The 18,865-nt window shown below is 39.7% G+C and overlaps 4 protein-coding genes and 1 long non-coding RNA gene across 6 annotated transcripts; 4 read left to right on the forward strand and 1 right to left on the reverse strand.

Moving 5' to 3' along the window:
* Window positions 1-11: 11 nt before the first annotated feature.
* LOC108143034 (phosphoinositide 3-kinase regulatory subunit 4) lies at window positions 12-6,901 on the reverse strand. 2 transcript variants are annotated; one of them, XM_017267232.2, is made up of 8 exons: window positions 6,684-6,901; window positions 6,426-6,612; window positions 5,055-6,104; window positions 3,653-4,663; window positions 3,232-3,445; window positions 1,698-2,331; window positions 522-1,136; window positions 12-333 (listed from the first exon to the last, which is right to left on the reverse strand). In XM_017267232.2, exons 1-8 carry the CDS (start codon window positions 6,779-6,781, stop codon window positions 102-104), a joined length of 4,041 nt encoding a protein of 1,346 aa, XP_017122721.1. In that variant the 5' UTR covers window positions 6,782-6,901; the 3' UTR covers window positions 12-101. The 2 variants fall into 2 exon arrangements, with proteins under 2 accessions (XP_017122721.1, XP_017122722.1); XM_017267233.2 differs by lacking the exons at window positions 12-333; window positions 522-1,136; window positions 1,698-2,331 and adding an exon at window positions 3,013-3,112.
* Window positions 6,902-7,510: 609 nt separating this feature from the next.
* On the forward strand, window positions 7,511-8,711 carry LOC108142944. Its single transcript, XR_001774313.1, has 3 exons — window positions 7,511-7,558; window positions 7,628-7,696; window positions 8,498-8,711. It is a non-coding gene; the product is annotated as an uncharacterized LOC108142944 (long non-coding RNA).
* A 202-nt stretch (window positions 8,712-8,913) lies between these two features.
* Window positions 8,914-14,300, forward strand: LOC108143076. The gene is made up of 5 exons (XM_017267292.2): window positions 8,914-9,942; window positions 10,772-10,920; window positions 12,357-12,636; window positions 13,204-13,557; window positions 14,068-14,300. Exons 1-5 carry the CDS (start codon window positions 9,163-9,165, stop codon window positions 14,146-14,148), a joined length of 1,644 nt encoding a protein of 547 aa, XP_017122781.1. The 5' UTR covers window positions 8,914-9,162; the 3' UTR covers window positions 14,149-14,300.
* Window positions 14,301-15,015: 715 nt separating this feature from the next.
* On the forward strand, window positions 15,016-16,493 carry LOC108142916 (luciferin sulfotransferase). Its single transcript, XM_017267004.2, has 2 exons — window positions 15,016-15,429; window positions 15,753-16,493. Exons 1-2 carry the CDS (start codon window positions 15,092-15,094, stop codon window positions 16,369-16,371), a joined length of 957 nt encoding a protein of 318 aa, XP_017122493.1. The 5' UTR covers window positions 15,016-15,091; the 3' UTR covers window positions 16,372-16,493.
* A 319-nt stretch (window positions 16,494-16,812) lies between these two features.
* On the forward strand, window positions 16,813-18,684 carry LOC108142883 (phenoloxidase-activating factor 2-like). Its single transcript, XM_041708981.1, has 2 exons — window positions 16,813-16,927; window positions 17,333-18,684. The coding sequence occupies exons 1-2, from the start codon at window positions 16,922-16,924 to the stop codon at window positions 18,518-18,520; spliced, it is 1,194 nt and encodes a 397-aa protein (XP_041564915.1). The 5' UTR covers window positions 16,813-16,921; the 3' UTR covers window positions 18,521-18,684.
* Window positions 18,685-18,865: the final 181 nt, after the last annotated feature.

Here is an 18,865-nt window from a genome sequence, read left to right on the forward strand (position 1 = left end):
GGGGCAACAGATTACAAGCAACTGTTTATTAAATAGTTACACATATTGCAGTTAATTAGGCTAATCACAGTTGAATAATTAAACACTATAAAGCGGGCAGCTCACTTCCACAGCTTGATGACACCGTCGCGCGATGCCGAGGCTATGTAGATCTGGCCCTTGTCCTTGCACATCAGCAGATCCGTGATGGCGTCGTGGTGACTCGCCGTGGGCATATCCGGCCCGGAGCGAGGATTCTCCTCCGTGGAGGAGCGCAGCGGCTGCGAGTCACCCGTGCTGGCCATGGAAATTATTTGCTCCTCGACCATCTGGCTGCCATCAATTAGGCGGGCACTAAAAAGGATAGAAGACGTATAAGTATGCTCTATAAATAAAATTTGTCTTATTTTGGACAATGATTTAAAGTTGAATACTATATATATATCAGAAACCAATTTTTTTATAAGTCGGACCGACTTGAAATGTTATAGATAAATAATCTTTAAAAATATGCCAAAAAAACATAGTACATAGATAAGTACCTGTAGTTGAAGGCCACGTCCGCTAGATTGTCATTGGCGGCGGGCACTTTGAGCGAGGAGTTCTTCGGATTGCCGATGTCCCAGTACCGGATGCGCTGATCCGAGCTGCCAGTTAGGATGAAGGGCGAGCCGTCGACCACGCCACTGAGGATGCCGCATGTGGTGGCCGGATCGCTGGGACTGGCGCTGGACAAAGCGGCCGCGGGACTGGCCCACAGCACCGTCTGGCGCTGACCCGTCTCGATGTTCCACACGGACACCTCGTTGTTTGACTGCGAGGCGGAGATCAGGTACGAGGGCTCCGTGGGATGGCAGGCCACCTTCCTGATCCACGAGTCCGCCGGATGCTTGATTTCCGCGATGGGCAGACGGAAGCGCAGATCCCAGCAGATGTGTTTGCCCCCACTGGTGCCGGTGGCCAACCACGAGCCCGTGGGATCCGCACAGATGGTGGTGATCACCCCGTGCCGGAGTTCGTTCTGCAGTCGCCACGCGCTGTGCTGCATCCGTGTGTCCCAGGCCACAATTCCGCCGTACAGCGTGGCGTACACAATGACACTTTGTGTGGCCTGGTCGTAGGCATGCATGTCCACAACGGGGCCGTCTTTGTGATCACTACGGTTGAAAGGGGAGAAAATAATTCATAAATAAACAGAGTACTTCATCAAAAATAAAAAAACACAAACCTTTTCTCAAAACTAATAAGGTAAAGTTAAATTTAATTATGAAGTTAATTATCTCTAGGTAGATTGTGAACAGTTGGCATTGTAAAAAGTGAGCATGATTACTCAATTAAGTTTAGTGAGATTCCATCAAAGCTATCATTATTGCATATTATTTTATAATTCTTGTCTGTGCAAATTTTCAGCAACATTATGAAGTTAATTATCTTTGCGTTGAATGTCAAAAGTATGAAAAAACATGGTTAGTCACCATGTTAGTAAGGATATATTAACATATACGAGCCTTTGAGTCTTTGACAGTAATTAATTAATTCGGGGAGTCACTAGTTTCAAAACTGTGTAAAAGTATGCAACAATATATTTTTAATATTCAAGACCGTGGAACTAATAACGAAAAATGACGATCTATTTTCTATTGCATACTTTTAAGCAGCTTCTTAAGGAGTTTAAAAACCCTAGTGATTTCTGTGATACTCCCCATCGATTTACTTACTTCTGATCCAGGGCCTGCTGGAGCGTCATCTTGGCCGAGTTGCGATCGATCCGCATCATCAGCATGCTGCCATCTTTGCCGCCCACCGCCAGCGATTGTCCGCTATCACAGGCGGCCAGGGCGTAAATCGGTGTATTGGCGGAGTATACCTGCCTGGATTTATTCACCCCCTGATTGCCGTTCAGTTTGCTGCAGTCCCACAATCGCACAGTGCCGTCTATGCTACCGCTGGCAAAGAGAGAGCCGTGGGGACGCAGCGAAGCCAGCTTGATCACCGATTCCGAGTGCTCGTGCAGGTGGGCCACCAAGGTTCCACTCATCCGCCAACCAGGTGGATAGGGCGTCACCAGCTTGTCGTAACTGCAGCGCTGCGAGATGGCCAGCACATTGTAGCGCATCTTGATCTTCGCCGTCAGCGATTCGAGATCCTTGCGGCACTCGGAGGATCGCTCCAGCCAGCAGTTTCGCTCCGGCATCGTGTATTCCCCCAGAGAAGTGGCCGCACTCACGGTGGCCGTCGGAACACCAAGGACTACGGCTCCGGACGCTGGACTGCCGGCCATACCGCCAGCACCCAGTGGCGTAATAGCTGCATCCGAGGCGGGTGACACCAATGTGGGTCCCTCGCTGGATCCTGCAAAGAAAATTAGCATTAATAATTTGGTTCGAAGACCATAGGTTCAGATGTTAATGCAAATAATACTATCAGTATTTAAACAACCCATTCTAATAATTCATACTTATTCTTCTAAATTTCAAGACTATTATAAGCTGTTTTTTTTCTAGAAAAGGAATTACCATCAATTAATGTTTCGTAGACCAAGGACGTTTAAATAAAAATTATACTATCAATAATAATAACTAGATTTTCTGAACATTTAATTCTTTACCATTTTTGATTGGACAAACATTTGGTTTCTTAAAATCATAATTAGTTAAAGCGTTAATTAAATGATTAATTTATACAAAAATAAAATCAAATCTAGGATATGGTTTCCGATTCATACTATCGACTTTATTGATAATTTTAGTTAATACTTATTCTTTTAGACTTAAGTATTCATATTCAGTCATATAAATAGTTATTTTGCATTTAAAACCAAGGGAATAGGTTTACCCGTTTAATTATAAATCAAAAACATAAGCAGTTAATGAAATATACAATTTTATTTCGCACACGAATTTAAAAAAAACTTTGGTTAAGAAAAAATAACATTTATTTATAATGCAAATATAAATCAATAAAACAAAGTCGTTGATTGAGAAACAAAAATATGTTTTGATTTTGGCAATGATAATATGGTTCTTGATATAAAACGATAAAACTTTATCAGTGTAACCTAGCAATTTGAAAGTCTTCCCTGGACTTATTAATCTTCAGCGTGTAAATTCCCACAATCCAGAACTAAAAATATCTGAGAAGTTCATACAAGCCATTACTGAGTTGAGCAAAAATATTTAATGAAATTGAAGTAATTTATAAGAACTTTTAATAACCATAAACCATAAATAAATATTTGAAAAGTGCACTTACGGTTCTCCGCGGGCATTTTGGTGGCCTTGTCCGCCAGCGGATACTCATGGCAAGCGACTTGCTTGCGGCTGACCATGATGCGCCCATTGCCAGAGGCAGTGTCGTCCAGATCTTGTAGAGACTTGTGCTTCATGGCGATCAGGAACGGGTTCATGGCCAGCAGCTGCATCTCTATAAGGTCCGTCAATCCCTCAGAGCTAAGGCGTCTGAAAAGCTGCAAAAGGGATTTAAATTTATTAAAAAAATATAAAAGTTAAACTTTAAGGGGTTACCACCACTTAATAATATTTTTAAAATTTAAAGTCGTTCCGAAAAGTGACAAGATATAAGCATTGATTCTTTAAAACTGTTTAGGAGTTTTAGTCTAAAAAAAAAGTACCAAAAGTATCCTGCACCTGGAGGTAACTCCTTTAGTACTCACATTCCTTAGGGTCTGACCCATTTCCTCGTACTGCGGCAAAGCTCCATGTCTGGTCTGGCTACGCACCCTCGACCGATCCTCCAGCGCCCTGAGGAAGTGATGAATGTCCTGGAAGCGCAGCACGCTGTCGAAGATCTGCCGCGGCACTGGCGGTTGCACACAGTCCAAAAGAATGTGTGGCTTCTCCACTTGGATGAGTGGTGCCTTGAGAAAAGCGCCAATGGCGGGCATAATCTTACACTGGACATCGATGGCACTGAGATTGCGGGCAGTGGTGGCGATCATGCCGCAGATTTCGTGACGAACCCACAGATTGGGATGGCAGAGATAGCAGGCTGTCTCCTGGACAATTTCCGTCACCGCCGGCTTCTTAATGTGACCCAGTTCGATGAGTATGGTGACCGCACGTATGGCTTTTGCGATGACGAACTCTTCGCGATCCGTGAATCCCTGCTGCAACAGGGGCACCAGAATATCCGACGCCTGCCATCCCACATAGCCAGCCACTCCGGCAATGTTGTCATAGAAAGCTCCCCTCAAGTTCTTGTCCTCATCATTCAGAAAGGTCATTATGTGCGACAGTATCACATCGTTGGCTTTTTCCTTGCCAAAAAAGGCGCACAGATCGCATATGCCCGACTCCATCAGAGTTTGCTTGACCACCGGCTGCGAATCCGTAAGCAAACTCAGTACCGCCTGTCTGACAATATCATGGAGGGCATTCAACTCCGCTTCGTATCTTGGAGTGGGCATCTCGTTCGGAGCATTTCGCTGCGTCTCCTCCAGAAAGTAGACAGCACTCTTGGCCAGAGCAGCAATATTACGGGCAAAGGCCACGCGAACAATCACCGCACTCGACTCGCTTGATAATTCCGTAATAAAAGGCAGGATGTATTCAGGAAATACGTTTGCATCGCTGCGCGGAATGTCCTTAACCATGCCCAAACAGGATGTTAGTGTTTCGATGGCCTGAACTTGCACCTTGGCTGGCGATTTCTGGGCCAAATGTAGCTGCAAAATAATGATGAAGATTGTAAATACAATTTATGTTGGAAAGTAAAACATTTTAAGGCGATCTAGAATTTTTAAGGTGTATTTTTTTAAATTATTTCAAAAATATTGTAGAGAATTGAAAACCATTTTTTTACTTGTATAAAGTTATTTTTGTGACGATTCCTGAAACATATTTTTGTATAAACTTCTTTTTAAAATAATAAAAATGTTGTTTTTTTTTTTTTTTAATTTTCAGATAAATAAAAAAAACAAAATTAATAGGGTTAGCCAAAGCGCTATTTTAAAAATATGGTTTCCCATTATTACAAAATGTTTTTGTATATTAAACAAAAAAGTTTAAAACTTACATTAATGGGTTGAAAACATTAAAAAAAGAGAAAGTACTTACAATGTAGGGCAATATGCGATCCAGGATGGTCTCCGAAGTGGTGTACTTGGACAGCTTCTGCAGAAGTTCCAAGGCTGCAATTTTAGTGTTCGACTGCTTGAGACCTCGAATACAGGATGTAACCACTGTGATGATCAAAATCAGGCCATCGTGTTCCGGCGGCAGTCGAGCACACAGCGTGGGATCTTTCTTCTCCTGTTCCCGCCCATCCTTATCGTCCTCCTTCGGCGAGATATCCTGTGCCTGTGTCAGAACCTTTATGCAATGTCCAATGTCCTTGTGCAGACACTGTATCTTGTCATCCGGCGACATGATCGGCGTCGAGCTGAACATTTGCAGGTAAGACTGCAGAAAGGAGTAGAAGTACTCGGGAAACAGTTGACCACGCTCCTGATCCAAGTAATCCTCGGCGCTCTTGCGGTTTATCGCCTGGATGTCGATCATGGAGGCCAGCAGAGTGCGCAGCCTCTCGTTTTCGATGCCAGCCAGATGCTTCTCCACCAGATCGCGTTCACCGCGCCGGTAGGCCAACAGCTGGGAGAGTTCAAAGGGGGCCGTGCCCTCTGTCCAAAGTTCCAGCAAGGCACAGCCCGCCGAAAAGATGTCCATGGCTGGCAGCAAAGTGTTGCCAGCATAGCTGGGCGCCAGGCGAATAATGGAATCCGTGTGAATGACCGACATGTTGCCATTGCCCCCATCATCATCGGAGGCCAGTGTTTTCACAAATCTCTCGGGTGCTATATAGCACGTTCTCCTTCTACTCGTATCGAAGAAGTATGTGTAGTCCGCCGGATTGTCCTCCGGCAAATAAGTGGGCTTAAAGGACGCAAAGTCCGAGAGCAGGATCCAGTTCCACGAGGTGATCAGGATGTTCTCCAACTTAATGTCCCCATGGCAGATCTTCTGCTTGTGGCACTGGTTCAGGGCGCACAGTATCTGGAATGTGATCCACTTCTTCTCCAGCACCGTGAGAAAGGGGCGTGTGGACACGCGGTCGTACAGGCTGTGCTTCACATACTCCCGCATTATGTAGGCGGCTTTGTCAATGAGCTGCAAATAGAATAGATGTTAAAAGAATATGTTGACTACGTATACGCAATTTTTAGCTCTTATTAAACATTTAATCCATAAGATAGCAGTCTTCAAAAGTGTTTCAATTTTAATTTCGATGATTTTGATTCTTTAATTCTTCTTTTATTTTTGTTTGACAATTTTGTGGAATAACCTAATTACTGATGAGTTATGACTCAAAATAGAAGAAGATAAGCTAGATCAATTAATGAACGAGAATTGGTTTTGTGGGCACATTGTATATGGACTGTAAGCCGATGAATAATAAGTATGATTAACAAAAGAGTCTATTAAACAAACCTCTACCCTTTGAAAGGGTAAACAATTGACGGCATTTGCCAGGGAAAGTGTCTTCTTGATGCCCTCCAGCCGCTCCTTGTGGTCCTCCAGTGGCAAAGTGGGATCATGCTTCACAAACACCTTGACCACTATCTGACCCTCATCCGTTTTGGCCTTGGCCACTTTGAAGAAACGCGTGCTGCCCATGCTGTGTGGAAAATTCATGATTCGTGGGTGTCAACAATTTTCCTCGGAAAATTACTGCTTTTTTCCACTCACTTGGAACTGAAGGTGATTTCGGAACCGAACTGGCCGGAAAAATAGTGCTCCACCGCGTAAATCTGCGAGGGGGCAATGCCCACCAGTTGATTGCCCATCCTGTCCAGCAACTGCAATCCAAATTGCCCGCAATAATAGTTAAAATATGGAGTTTCTTCAACAATAACAAGAAAACGAAGTGTTTAGTCTTTTTCTGCGCAGCCCAACAGCTGATGCCAGAGTTGCCAGATGGCGGAACGACTTTTGCCAATCAATGTTATCGATAGTTACACTGTTAAATATATTATGTTCGTTATTTCAATTAAATTAGACTGTACCGTTAAAGTAAGCCCGATTTAAAAAAAAAATGTATTTTAAAATAAAAGATACACTTAAATGTTTGAAAATAAAAATGAAAGTTTACTTTTAACAGTTATTTAATAAATAATAAATAAGCCCCATTAACATTTGTATTTGTAGTAAAAAAAGTATACTACCAAGACTTACACATATGAAAAAGGTAGTATTGAAAATAAATTAATTTAAATAAATTTAAAAAATGTAAAAAAAAAAGTTCTAAGCGTCGAAAGTAGTTAAAAGTAAATGGAGTATTCAAATTCATATCAACGTTAATAGATTTCCATTTCCATAATTCAACACGAATCTCAACCTGAAATGTGGATTATGCTAATAACTGATTTATAGGGAAAGGTCATCTAGAAGAACGTAAAGAAAGTGTAGAACAAGAAAATGTACGATATATACATCTTTAGCTTCGCATGACGGACCCATTAAACTGATTATAAATTTATGTAACTGGCACAGTGCAATCCGTTTGTTGAATAAAATCGAAATGGGCCATGACGAGAGTCAAATCGAACCCACAAAAAGACCAGGTGACAAATGTGCCAAGCATTCGATGGGTTTGCTTAAAGAACTGTTTAATAATGGACAAATTTTTTAAGGGCAACGGAAGATACCCTTGAGCATAAAATGGATATAACTTTGAACCAAACTGAAATTGGCTAGTGAAGGTAAGGTGTTCTTAAATACGCCAGGTGTTTGTTTTTCAAAATAAATTTTTTTAGTCTTTGTTTAAATTAAGTTAAGTGTGGAACAAAATTTGAGCTAAAAAAAGTGTGCTTTTAAAAATATGTTTCCCGGTTATTACTAAAACCTATTTAATTTTATTTCATCTTCTCAAAATTTATTCTAACTTTTTCTGTTAACTTGTCCAACACCTTAACATTCATGGCATACCCAATGAAAGAGACCCAAAAGTCTTGTTGATACTCGTATTTACATAAAAAGCCAAAGCAGGCGGCATTAACGAAAACGTTGGCTTCGAATCGGACTTCCAATGTCCACCAACCACCATTCCGAGAAGAGAACTTTCAAAGCGGACGATCGTGTGTAAAAAGAAAGTAGGTGGGTAGTAGGAAACATAAACAAAGTTCGAGCCATAGAACAGGGGCACTCAGAAAAAAAAAATTAAGACAAAATATATACATTTCCTTAAATTTTTTTTTAAGATTTAGAAATTGTATAATTTTGGGTTTATCAAATTTGATAAACAAGGAACATAGAGCTTACTTCCTTACTTTATCTTAACAAAACTATAATATCTAAATAAAGAAAAACAAAGACGATGGCAAACTATTCGTATCAAAATAATATAATATAATATTTTAACCATTTAATATTAAGGTAACAATGGTTGTGCCCTTAATTCTCAACTAAATTAAAGCTTTCGAGAAACTTATTATATATTATATATTATCATTCTGATCTTTGAACCTTTTTTATCTTTATCTTTATTTTTTGTCTGTGGAAAGCAAAGTGGTTGTGCTCTTTCTCCGACTTCTCTTTTTGTCTCGTTTATTTGTGGAGAAAAGACTTGGAAGACAGCAAACCTGACGTGTACAAAGCAAAGCGCAGGCGTAAAGAATTCCACGAGCGAGTCTTCGTACACGGATAAAAAAGATGGCTGTTGAATGCAAAATTTTATATTTCCTATAGAAATGAAATACAACATCTTATGTAATAATATATGAAACGCTTATTTAATTGCATGACTTAAGATTTAAATATATGGGTTTAACCGTTATATATTAAACTCACAGCAAACAAATTTTCATTTTTAATATATTTTTTTTTAGGTGTAGAAACAGGTGAGAGAAATGGAGATCGGGGCTTGGAAGATCGGGAGAGCCATTTCAGCAGGCCCCAAGAATCGTTGGCTTAAGAAGTATTACAAACTGGCGCAGAGCCGCAGAAGAAAGAAAGTTTTCGGCTGTGCTGGTTGCTTTTAAAACGCTCCGATCTCCGTGCTCCTATCTCCGATTTTGGTATAATATCTCCCAGTAGATATATATATCTTGTATACCCAATTCCGTGTGCTCAGTGGAGCGTGTTGCGCGTTTTGTGGCTGCGTCGCTTAATTGGCCCAAAAGTATCTCAAGTGTGTGATTGTGAAAGTTCCTGGACGAAGAAGAACAAAATGTACGTGCGACGTGCTCTGCTCTTGGCCTGCCTGCTATGCCTTCAGCCGCTGAGTCCTTCTCTGGCCAGCGAGGATGAGTCCAATCCGCTGCTGGACATGGCCTCCATGTTCTTCCAGGAGGCATTATCCAACCAGAATGGTGCTGGCAACGGAGGAATTGGCGGAGGAGGAGGAGCTGGTTTGGCTGGTGTGGCCTCATTAATTGGCACCTTTATGCAAGCCAGTGGCAAATCCGGCGGAGCAGGTGGCGGCGGCGGCGCTGGTGGAGCCATGCAAATCCTCTCCGGATTGGGCAGTCTCCTCTCCAAAAGCAATGGGAACCAGGGTGGCGGTGGCTTTGATCCCTCCATCATTGGCAATGTCCTGGAAATGTTCACCCAAGGTGACGATGAGGAGACCACTGCCACTAATCAAAAGCGCAGCAATTCCGAATCTGGCATTGGTTTGGACACCATTCTTCAAGTGGCCTCGGCCTTTATGAACACCCAGGGCAACAACGACAAGAGCACCAATACCCATCATCACCAGAAACGATCTGCCGGATCCGAGGATCGCGAGGAAAACGATAACGGACTGATGAATCTACTCCCATTGGTGATGCAGGCAGTTAGCTCCTTTGCCGGTCCCGAGGGACAACACACCCAGGAGAAGCACAAGAGCCATGCCTGGGTGCTGCCCCCATTCCTGGAGCACATCCACGTGCTGTGGGACCACTTCTCCAACTCCGAACTGGCCGACGCTCTGTACGAGAAATCCGGAGTAAACAAGATCATGAAGGTGGTTATTTAAATAGGTTTTTGTATGGGTTTCTGGGGACACTTTTAGGTTATATAAAATTATTGATAAATGTAAATTTTCTATAGAAATCTACAGTCAACAGATCATGAAAATGGATCTTCAAGTAAGATTTTTTATTGGATTTAGGTAACCCCTTGGTTTTAGTTCTTTAATAAGTAGCGTAAGTTTTAAATATTATATCACATCAAATGCTTGATAAACGTTTTCTTCAAAATCGTCCAATATGTAAACATGTAATTCAAAACTGACTGCTGTTGTGAGAAGTATATAGAAATCCGCATTTAACAAGATCATGAAGATCAAGATCATTATGGGACAACTTGCTTTAGTTCTTAAACAAGTAGAAGAAGTTTTGAGTATCATATTTTTTCGTTGCTTGACAAATACTAGAGTGATAATGTGGAGGAGTCTATATAATGTTAATAAATAACAAACGTATTTGAATCAGTTAAATCATACATATATGGAGTAATATAAAAATATATATATAAGATTAAAGATGACATATAGAAAAACTTAAAATGTATTCCTAGAAATTTGTCTTAAAATTAAAAAAATTTAAATTGTATGAGCACAATTATGTAATTAGATATTTCCTTAAAATGCAACAGAATTGTACTTATTTTATAGATTGAAATAGAAAAACCTAAAAAAATAGTACAAGGAAGATACGAACTTATTCTTCTTAAGCTCGTAATTTCAAAACAATTATTTTATTAGAAACTAAATATCATTACAGTATTTTTTCTTACATACACTTTCTTAAACAATTTGATGTACTTATAATTCTATTTATCTCTACCTTCAGGGCTTTAAGGGCAATGATGGCAAGCTGGACTACGACAAGCTGTTCGAATCCCTGAACAACCAATCCTTCCGCCGCAGGTGGATCAAGTCGGCCACACTTTATTTGGCCGACTGGGCCAGCTATTTGGCCAATCCCGATGTGTATCTCAGGTGAGTTATTCTACCGGCTAACGTGGCTCGATTTCGATGACCAAAGCGTGTTAATTGTGGATCACGTTCTGCTCTGCAACGGTCCCAATGCAGTTAGCACCTGGCTGCGATTCTTGGACCAAGTCCAAGTCCAAATCTGATTCCTATTCCGACTTTGCCGACTTAAAACAGCTGCTAACCATTTCCCGTTAGCGACAACCCGTTTCCCATCGAGCATGTTCGATGCGGCTACCTTTTGACCCACTTTTTTTCGGTGCTGGTGCTTTTAGAACGTGCCTGCTAATCCAACTGGTCAACAGCCCAAGTTCCAACGCTCCAACACTTCCACGATTCAAGACTCAAGTCCAGGCTCTTCTGATACAGTTACAGTTGATATGCAGAAGATACAGAAGTCAACGGCATCGTTAAAACAAACAAATAAACAAAGCGGGCCAAAACCGGTTGCCAGTTTTCAGCCAGGGGAAATTGTTTGCGAAGGCTGGGCAGTACACTTGTCCGAAAAATGAAGTGTTTCTTAAGTAAATACAAATTTTGTATTGCAATCGAAATTTCTCCATGAAAGTTCCTTCAACATTTGCCTTCTTAAAATCTTAAATATGCCCATACACATTTGTTTGTTATTTAACTGAATTCGAATGTATTTATGTAAATAAGGAACAGTTTAAAAATTGATATAACTTTGTAATAATATAGAAAACCTATTTAACTAATAATAAACGATAAAATGACCTTGCCTTCTTAAACAAAGAAAATGTCTTAACAAGATTAATTTTCGACCTCAAAATGATAAGCCAAAAACCATGATGACTTTTTATATATTTGATTTTGACTTACCAGGTAATTCAAATAATTGTTAAAAACTAGCATGAACAACTTAATAGCACTTTTATAGAACATACTCAAAAGTATATTAATAAGGCTCGTTGAATTATATTTTTTCATAGGGTACCACTCGTATTCAGACATTTTTGCATGACTTTAAAGTGGATCAGACTTCTCAAGTCTTATTAACCTCAATTTAATAAGGGTTAGTTTTAACTTATCAAAAATATACAGTATGCTTAAGAACTAAATGGTCAACATAAAACTTATGGCTTTGGATATAGTAGATTCTAATTTTTGTAAGCACTGGTTAAATGATTAAAGTAATAGTAATACCCGAATTTTTTTTTCAATTGAGGAATGTTAAAATCATTTTTCTTAGTGTACCCCTCGGATTCAGACATTTTTGCATGACTTTAAAGTGGGTCAGGCCTCGGCCTCTCAGGCTTCTTAGTCTTCTATTTCTTTTTGCGTTGCCCCATCATTAGACAGCGATTCGAAAAACTTCCACTTTCTAGCGACCCTTTCACTCGACGTCTTTTAAGCTGCTGCGTCATCGAAGAAACTCATCCATTGTCCGCCTTTTTAACTCTTTTTTCCCCCCGAACACACAGGTACTTCCAGACCGCGCAGATCATGTTTAACGGCCTGCTGAAGTCTCAAGGTTACCCCAAGCAGACCCACTTTGATCCCTCGCGACCCGGCGAGACCATCTCGAATCTCTTGGACCATGTGGCCAAGCATCATTTGAACGTTAAGATCGATTCCAGGCAGTATGTGAAGCCAGCAGTGGGCTATGCCAAGGAGCTACTGAAACTCGGCCAGGCACGCGGATTACTCCAGTTCAATGCCACCGAGATCAGCGACAAGCTAACGGATACGCTCAACCTGGAGGTAAGCAGATTCTCCGATTCTCTTATCTGGGAACTGGGTCACTTTGCTGTTTAATTAGAGCTCTTTAACTGCAAATAGGAAATAGCTGCGGTAAAATGATTGGCTCTAATTAAATAACAATTCTAGGTACCTAGGATTTTGATTTATCTAATTTCGATATCAGCTTATGGATACTCTAACTAAAGCAATAAAATAGTTTTTCATTTGTTAAAAAATTTTTATGAAAATAATTTAAATATTTTATAGTCATTGATTCTTCATAGCTTTCCAACTTTTTTAAATTTCATTTTATAAAAAAAAACGTTGTTTATTCAGTAAATTTTAAAAATATTATTCCAAGTTATTGAAGAAAGAAAGAGAGATTTTCTTCATTAAGTAAGAATATGGTATTAAAAAAATGACATTAGTGTTTGTAGAGAAGAAAAGTTTGGATGTACCCGCACCTGCACAAAATCGTTAACTTAGATCAAATTAAATTAATTACTCTACTGTTTTCTCTTCTATTTTTGCTCCTCCTCGAACGACTCCACCAACAATGGACCAAATCCAAATCCAAATGGTAAACAGGTTATTGAACCGGTGCTGAAAGTCCACCGCGCCTACAGATACATCTCAAAGTCGCCGCAATGCGATCGCTACGTGCTCTGCCAGCTGAATGCAGCGGCTCTCGATCAGCAGGAGAAAAAGCAGCAGCATGAGCAATATCAGCAGCACCACCAGCCAAAGAATCAGCACCAGAATCGACAGACACAGACACAGCCACCGACATCGACATCGACATCTGCGTCCAGTCTAATTGCCGGAGTCAGTCCGAAAATCGTCAAGATCGGCAGCATGGGTGCTGCGATCTTCATTAGCACGGAAACCGGTACGCCGTTCTGGACGCTATTCGGCGTCATCAATGCGCCATACAATTGCGAGGTGAGTTGCAGAAAGAATTTAGAATTGGATTAAAAACAGAAGACAAAAGAGCACAACAAAATATTAAGAAATCTCTAGAGATTTTAAATCACCCCTAGAAGTAAATTTTGAAAATCAGAACGGCGTTTTTTTTGGATTTCAAACTATATTAAAAATCCTAAATATTTTTTTTACCTATAAAGGTAAAAATTAAAAGGTCGTCTCTATTTGGACTTCCAAATATTAATTATTGAATTTTAACGACCAGAAAATGTTATAAAGCTAGCATTTCTGATTTTTTTGTATATAATTATGATCCTCAATGTATCAACAAATATTATAATCGTAAGCCCAATTTCTTTTGCGCATATGAATAGCTTATTCAATTTTTTTAAAGTTTGTTTATTATATATAACTATTTTATTATTAAAAAAAAATTGTATCTAATTTTACTATTTATTATTTATTTCTCTGTACTCTTTGTGTCGCCGCTTTCTAACCGCTATTTCCGCGAATGCACGCCATCATCAGGCCAAATACCCAGTCGACTGCAATGGATTCCACGAGGGCGAGGCCAAGGTGACCACAGAATATATCCACAACGAGTTGTAGTGCTCCATTTCAGGTGCAGATCAAGATCTATGTGAAGATCTGGAGGAGAAGATGGAGACGAAGGCTCATTAAGACGATTTAGCTGTAATTGAGATAAAGATTTCGTGTGTATATAGTATTACGGATTGAAATACATTTAAATTTAAACAAAACTATTAACTGATTACATTTAATCAATGTGTTTGGGGTTGTCTTAATCCATTGCTAACAGACAGATTAACGAAATAAGTTTGTAGTTGGCCCGATTTCATTAAATTATTAAATTAAATTATTAAATAGTTCGTTTCACATTTTTCCATAGAAAATACACTTAAGAAAAAAATCATCGCAAACAATTTGTATTGATAATAACAATGTAACAGCCATTCATTATTCATGAGTTTCATAAAAACGATAGATCATTGTCTAAATCTTTCTAATGATAGTTGTTTCGTACAACATAGCTTGATTTCTTTGAAGTCAACGAACCGCAAGAGAAAAGCTTTCCAACTACAGTCGCACTTTCCTAAGTGGAATAGTTTGTAACTTGATGTTAACAAAGTAGAGATCTATACTTACTACACTGATAGCAAAAAAGGGAATAGTAAAAATAAATATATGAATACTAAATTCAAAATGCTATATTTGAAATTGATATTAAATATTTAATTGTAAAATTGTGAAAATATAAAATATTTGTATTTACTACTTTTTCCTACTATTTAAAATTTGGTTGAGAATTTCAAACTGCAGAGGGTTAGTTATTGGAGCTTGACTTTAGTCTGCAGGTTTAAAGCGTTTCTTAGGCAAACCAGTTCGTGTGTGTGTGTGTATGTGAAAACTGGCCAGGGGCATTTTCACCATTTTCCTTTCAGTTGCTCGCTTGAACTTGCACTTGCCACTTGGGTTGAATTCATCATTGTGCTTCAGTTTTTTGGGCATTTCGGTCGAGATTCGTATTGCCATGATGCAGCTTAGCTATCGTGAACTCGAGGCGGACATCGTTCGTCGCACAAATGCCGTCTTTCCGGCTCAAAATTGCTTTGTGGAGGTGCTTCCCGATCGGTTGATCATTCCCAGGAAGTATGTGGAGCTGGGAGATTCCATCCGATCGCTGCCCGTTTTCCAGGACGATGTGTGGATGGTGTCGTATCCACGCACGGGATCCACTTGGGCCCAGGAGATGGTCTGGCTGCTGGGTCACCAGTTGGATTATGTAGCTGCAGAGCAGGACTTGCGATTGCGATCACCACTTATTGAACTATCCGCCTTGTTTAGTACCGATCATCACGAGGCGGTGGCGTGAGTATTAGTTCATATTTCATATTTAAAATGTACATTAAAAAAATTTATTTATTTTATCTCATCGTTATGCCATTTTTAATCTCAAAAAAATTCGGACATTATTTTATTTGTCATAAAATGATACAGGTTATTATAATAATAGTAATATAATTATATGTGCATATTATGCTCACTTAGGAACCTGTTGATGCTGATAAGTTTATATTATTTGTAGAAAGCCTCTCTCTTTCAATCTCACATTGAAGTACCCCTGAAAAGAGTATAGCAAACATATTTGAAAAGCTTTTCTCTCTGATTGAACTTTCTCCTTGTTTTGATAGCGAAAAGTTTGGAAATACCGTGGATTTGGTTCGCAATTTGCCACGCCCCCGCTTCGCCCGCTCCCACTTGTCCTGGCCACTTTTACCCGAGCAATTTGAGACGGTGAAGCCGAGGATCGTCTACACTGCGCGTAATCCCAAGGATCTTTGTGTGTCCTACTATCACTACTGTAAGCTGCTCCACGGAATCAATGGGGAGTTCGAACAGTTTGTGGATCTCTTTCTGGAGGGCCATACTCCGATGGGATCGTATTGGAAGCACGTTTTGCCCTTTTGGAAACGCAGTCTGGACGAGAATGTGCTGTTCATCAAGTACGAGGACATGATCAAGGATCTGCCGAGTGTGGTTCGTCGCTGTGCCCAATTCCTGGGCGTTCAGAGTCTCGTTGCTCCGATGGCCAGTCTCCAGAACCTCTGCGAACATCTCACCTTTGACAACATGCGAAAAAATAAAGCCGTGAATCTAGAGAAAGTGCTACCGGAGTCATCTTCCAAGTTCATACGCAATGGCAAAATCGGAGACTGGCGTAATCACATGGGAAATGAGATGTCCGAACGATTTGATGAGTGGAGTGAGCAGAATATTCGTGGTGCTGGCCTCAAATTTGATTACGAGTGAATTTAATGAAATCTTTTGTTATATCCCAGTGTTTCTAATATCTTTTTTCAAAAAGTACCGTAACAAGGTGTTTTATGTTATATGCAAAAAAAAATGATTAAAAATAAAGCAAAACAAAATTACTAAATGTTTGATTTAATAGATATGCATATATCGGTGAGCCACATCCCCAAAGATTGTGGCTTGATGATGCTCCAAATCAAAAACTGACCTTAACTCACATGACTTTAGTTAAGATAACGTCAAAAATAAATATTCTTATCAATATGGTTTGTTTTTTTGTTCTTTAAAATTTCTTTAAATTCCCAGATGAGTAATCCAAATCGAAATTTCTAAACAGAAAGTCATTATTGCTTCTACCAAGTATCCCAGTTCTTATCAAGGTTTTAAGAGCAATGTCTATGTTATGTTCACCTTATAAGCTTTTAGTCGTCCCCAAGCTTAGCTTGTGTTAATAACAACTGCTCCATAATTCTTTTAAAATTGTGTATATTTTTATTTTGCAAGAAACCAAATATTCATTCTGTATTTTCATTAAAGTGCTGAATTTATGCAGGTAATAATTGTACAAATAAAGGTTTTTAAAATAGACAAGACTGTGATAAAAAAGTTGTGTTGTTGATATAAAGTTTTAAAACTTCATATATACATTTTTTCTAATTCACTGTTGTTAACAACTTTACGAGTGATAAGGCTATATATTTCAATGTCATCATTTTGAAGATAACAGAACAACATTAAGCAATGGTAATTTGGAAAAACCCTAGATTATCAATAATTTTTGTTTTGCGATCTTCATTTTAAAATAGAATTCGCGGTTGTATGTATATCTGTACTTGTATCGAGCAAAGTAATTATAGCTCTATCTTTTCTATAACATTCGAATTCCAATTTCGGTAGGAGGAAAACCTGATCTTAGAAATACCTATTATTTAAAGAAAGTTTCTGTTTTATTTTATAGGTTGCAATGACAATGAAAGCCCATACAAGTTTATTGATTTTATTATGTGCTATTACAACATTAAGAGCGCAAGTGCCTACTACAAGAACGATTAGACCTTGGCAAGATTTTGCTGTTACCCCTATTCCCAGAGCAATTGAACCCTCAGAACCACAGAGTAAGCCTAAAATCGGACCAACTTGCGAATGCACTCTTTATCACCAATGTGACCCGTCATCGGATGGACTAACTCAAGACTATACGTTTGACAAGTTCGGCCGACAAGTGATTCGCCATGAATCGAAACCCCACTGTACTGTAACTGTAGGTGTTTTGGCACTATGTTGTCCTCTTAATAGAGTGCGTAGGGAAACCATTAATCCAAAGCCCAAGGGAAACCGAGGCTGTGGTATTCGCAACGTGGGTGGATTAGATATTGACCTTCAAGGAGCCACAGATTTTGAATCTGATATGGCCGAATTTCCTTGGACCGTGGCCATTATGCAGTCTGGAAACTATTCATTCACAGGATCACTCATACATCCCCAAGTGGTTTTGACTGCCGCCCATCGAGTTCGCATGTGGGAAACCTATACGGTTCGTGCTGGAGAATGGGACTTCAAGACAGAGAGTGAGAGGCTCCCATATCAAGAGAAAAATGTCCTGAGAATTATTAAGCATCCTAGATATAATAACAAAAATCTAGCGAATGATGTGGCACTTGTAATTCTTGAGGCACCATTCAAACTGGATGATCATATCAATGTGATATGTTTACCAAAGCAGGAAGTTGTTCCACCGCCATTCACCACTTGCATTGCCAATGGCTGGGGCAAAGATGCCTTTGGAGATTCGGGAAAATATATGGCCATCATGAAACGAGTGCCCCTGAACATTGTGGAATCAAACTATTGTCAGGACAGGCTCAGAAAAACCCGACTTGGACCCAGCTTTAGCTTGGACAATTCGTTCATTTGCGCCGGGGGACAGCATGATGTGGATACTTGCCAGGGAGATGGTGGAGCTCCACTGGCCTGTCCAATTGGAGAACCCGCTGAAAATCGCTTCCAACTGAGTGGCTTGGTGTCCTGGGGAATTGGCTGCAATGATGAGTTGCCAGCAGCTTATGCGAACGTTGCCCTGGCACGAGATTGGATCGATGAGCAAATGTTGATCAATGGCTTCGGCACCTCTTCCTACAACGCTTGATTGGACTAAAGTGTAATTGCATCAGCAGGAAAATATATAAAACCTAAAACAAATAAATCTACCCACTATTCATATATTTAAAAGTATATATAAAATATATTTTTTTAGTAACACCAAAAGGTTGTCCTAATTCGAATAAAAACTTTTGAATCTTATCCACCAAACTATTCGCTTTGCTGTATTTAAGACACATACAACAGGAAAAACAACTTTTTTAAGAATGTGCATTGGGTTGAAATTATATTACTCATACGTACTGTTGCCATTGATCAAAACATTTATTTTAACCGACACTACAGGTCTTATGAGTAATTTTCACGAAATCTTTCAGACCGTTGCGCAGCG

Source organism: Drosophila elegans, unplaced genomic scaffold, assembly GCF_018152505.1.
Source record: "Drosophila elegans isolate 14027-0461.03 unplaced genomic scaffold, ASM1815250v1 contig_468, whole genome shotgun sequence".
NCBI classification, from domain to species: domain Eukaryota; kingdom Metazoa; phylum Arthropoda; class Insecta; order Diptera; family Drosophilidae; genus Drosophila; species Drosophila elegans.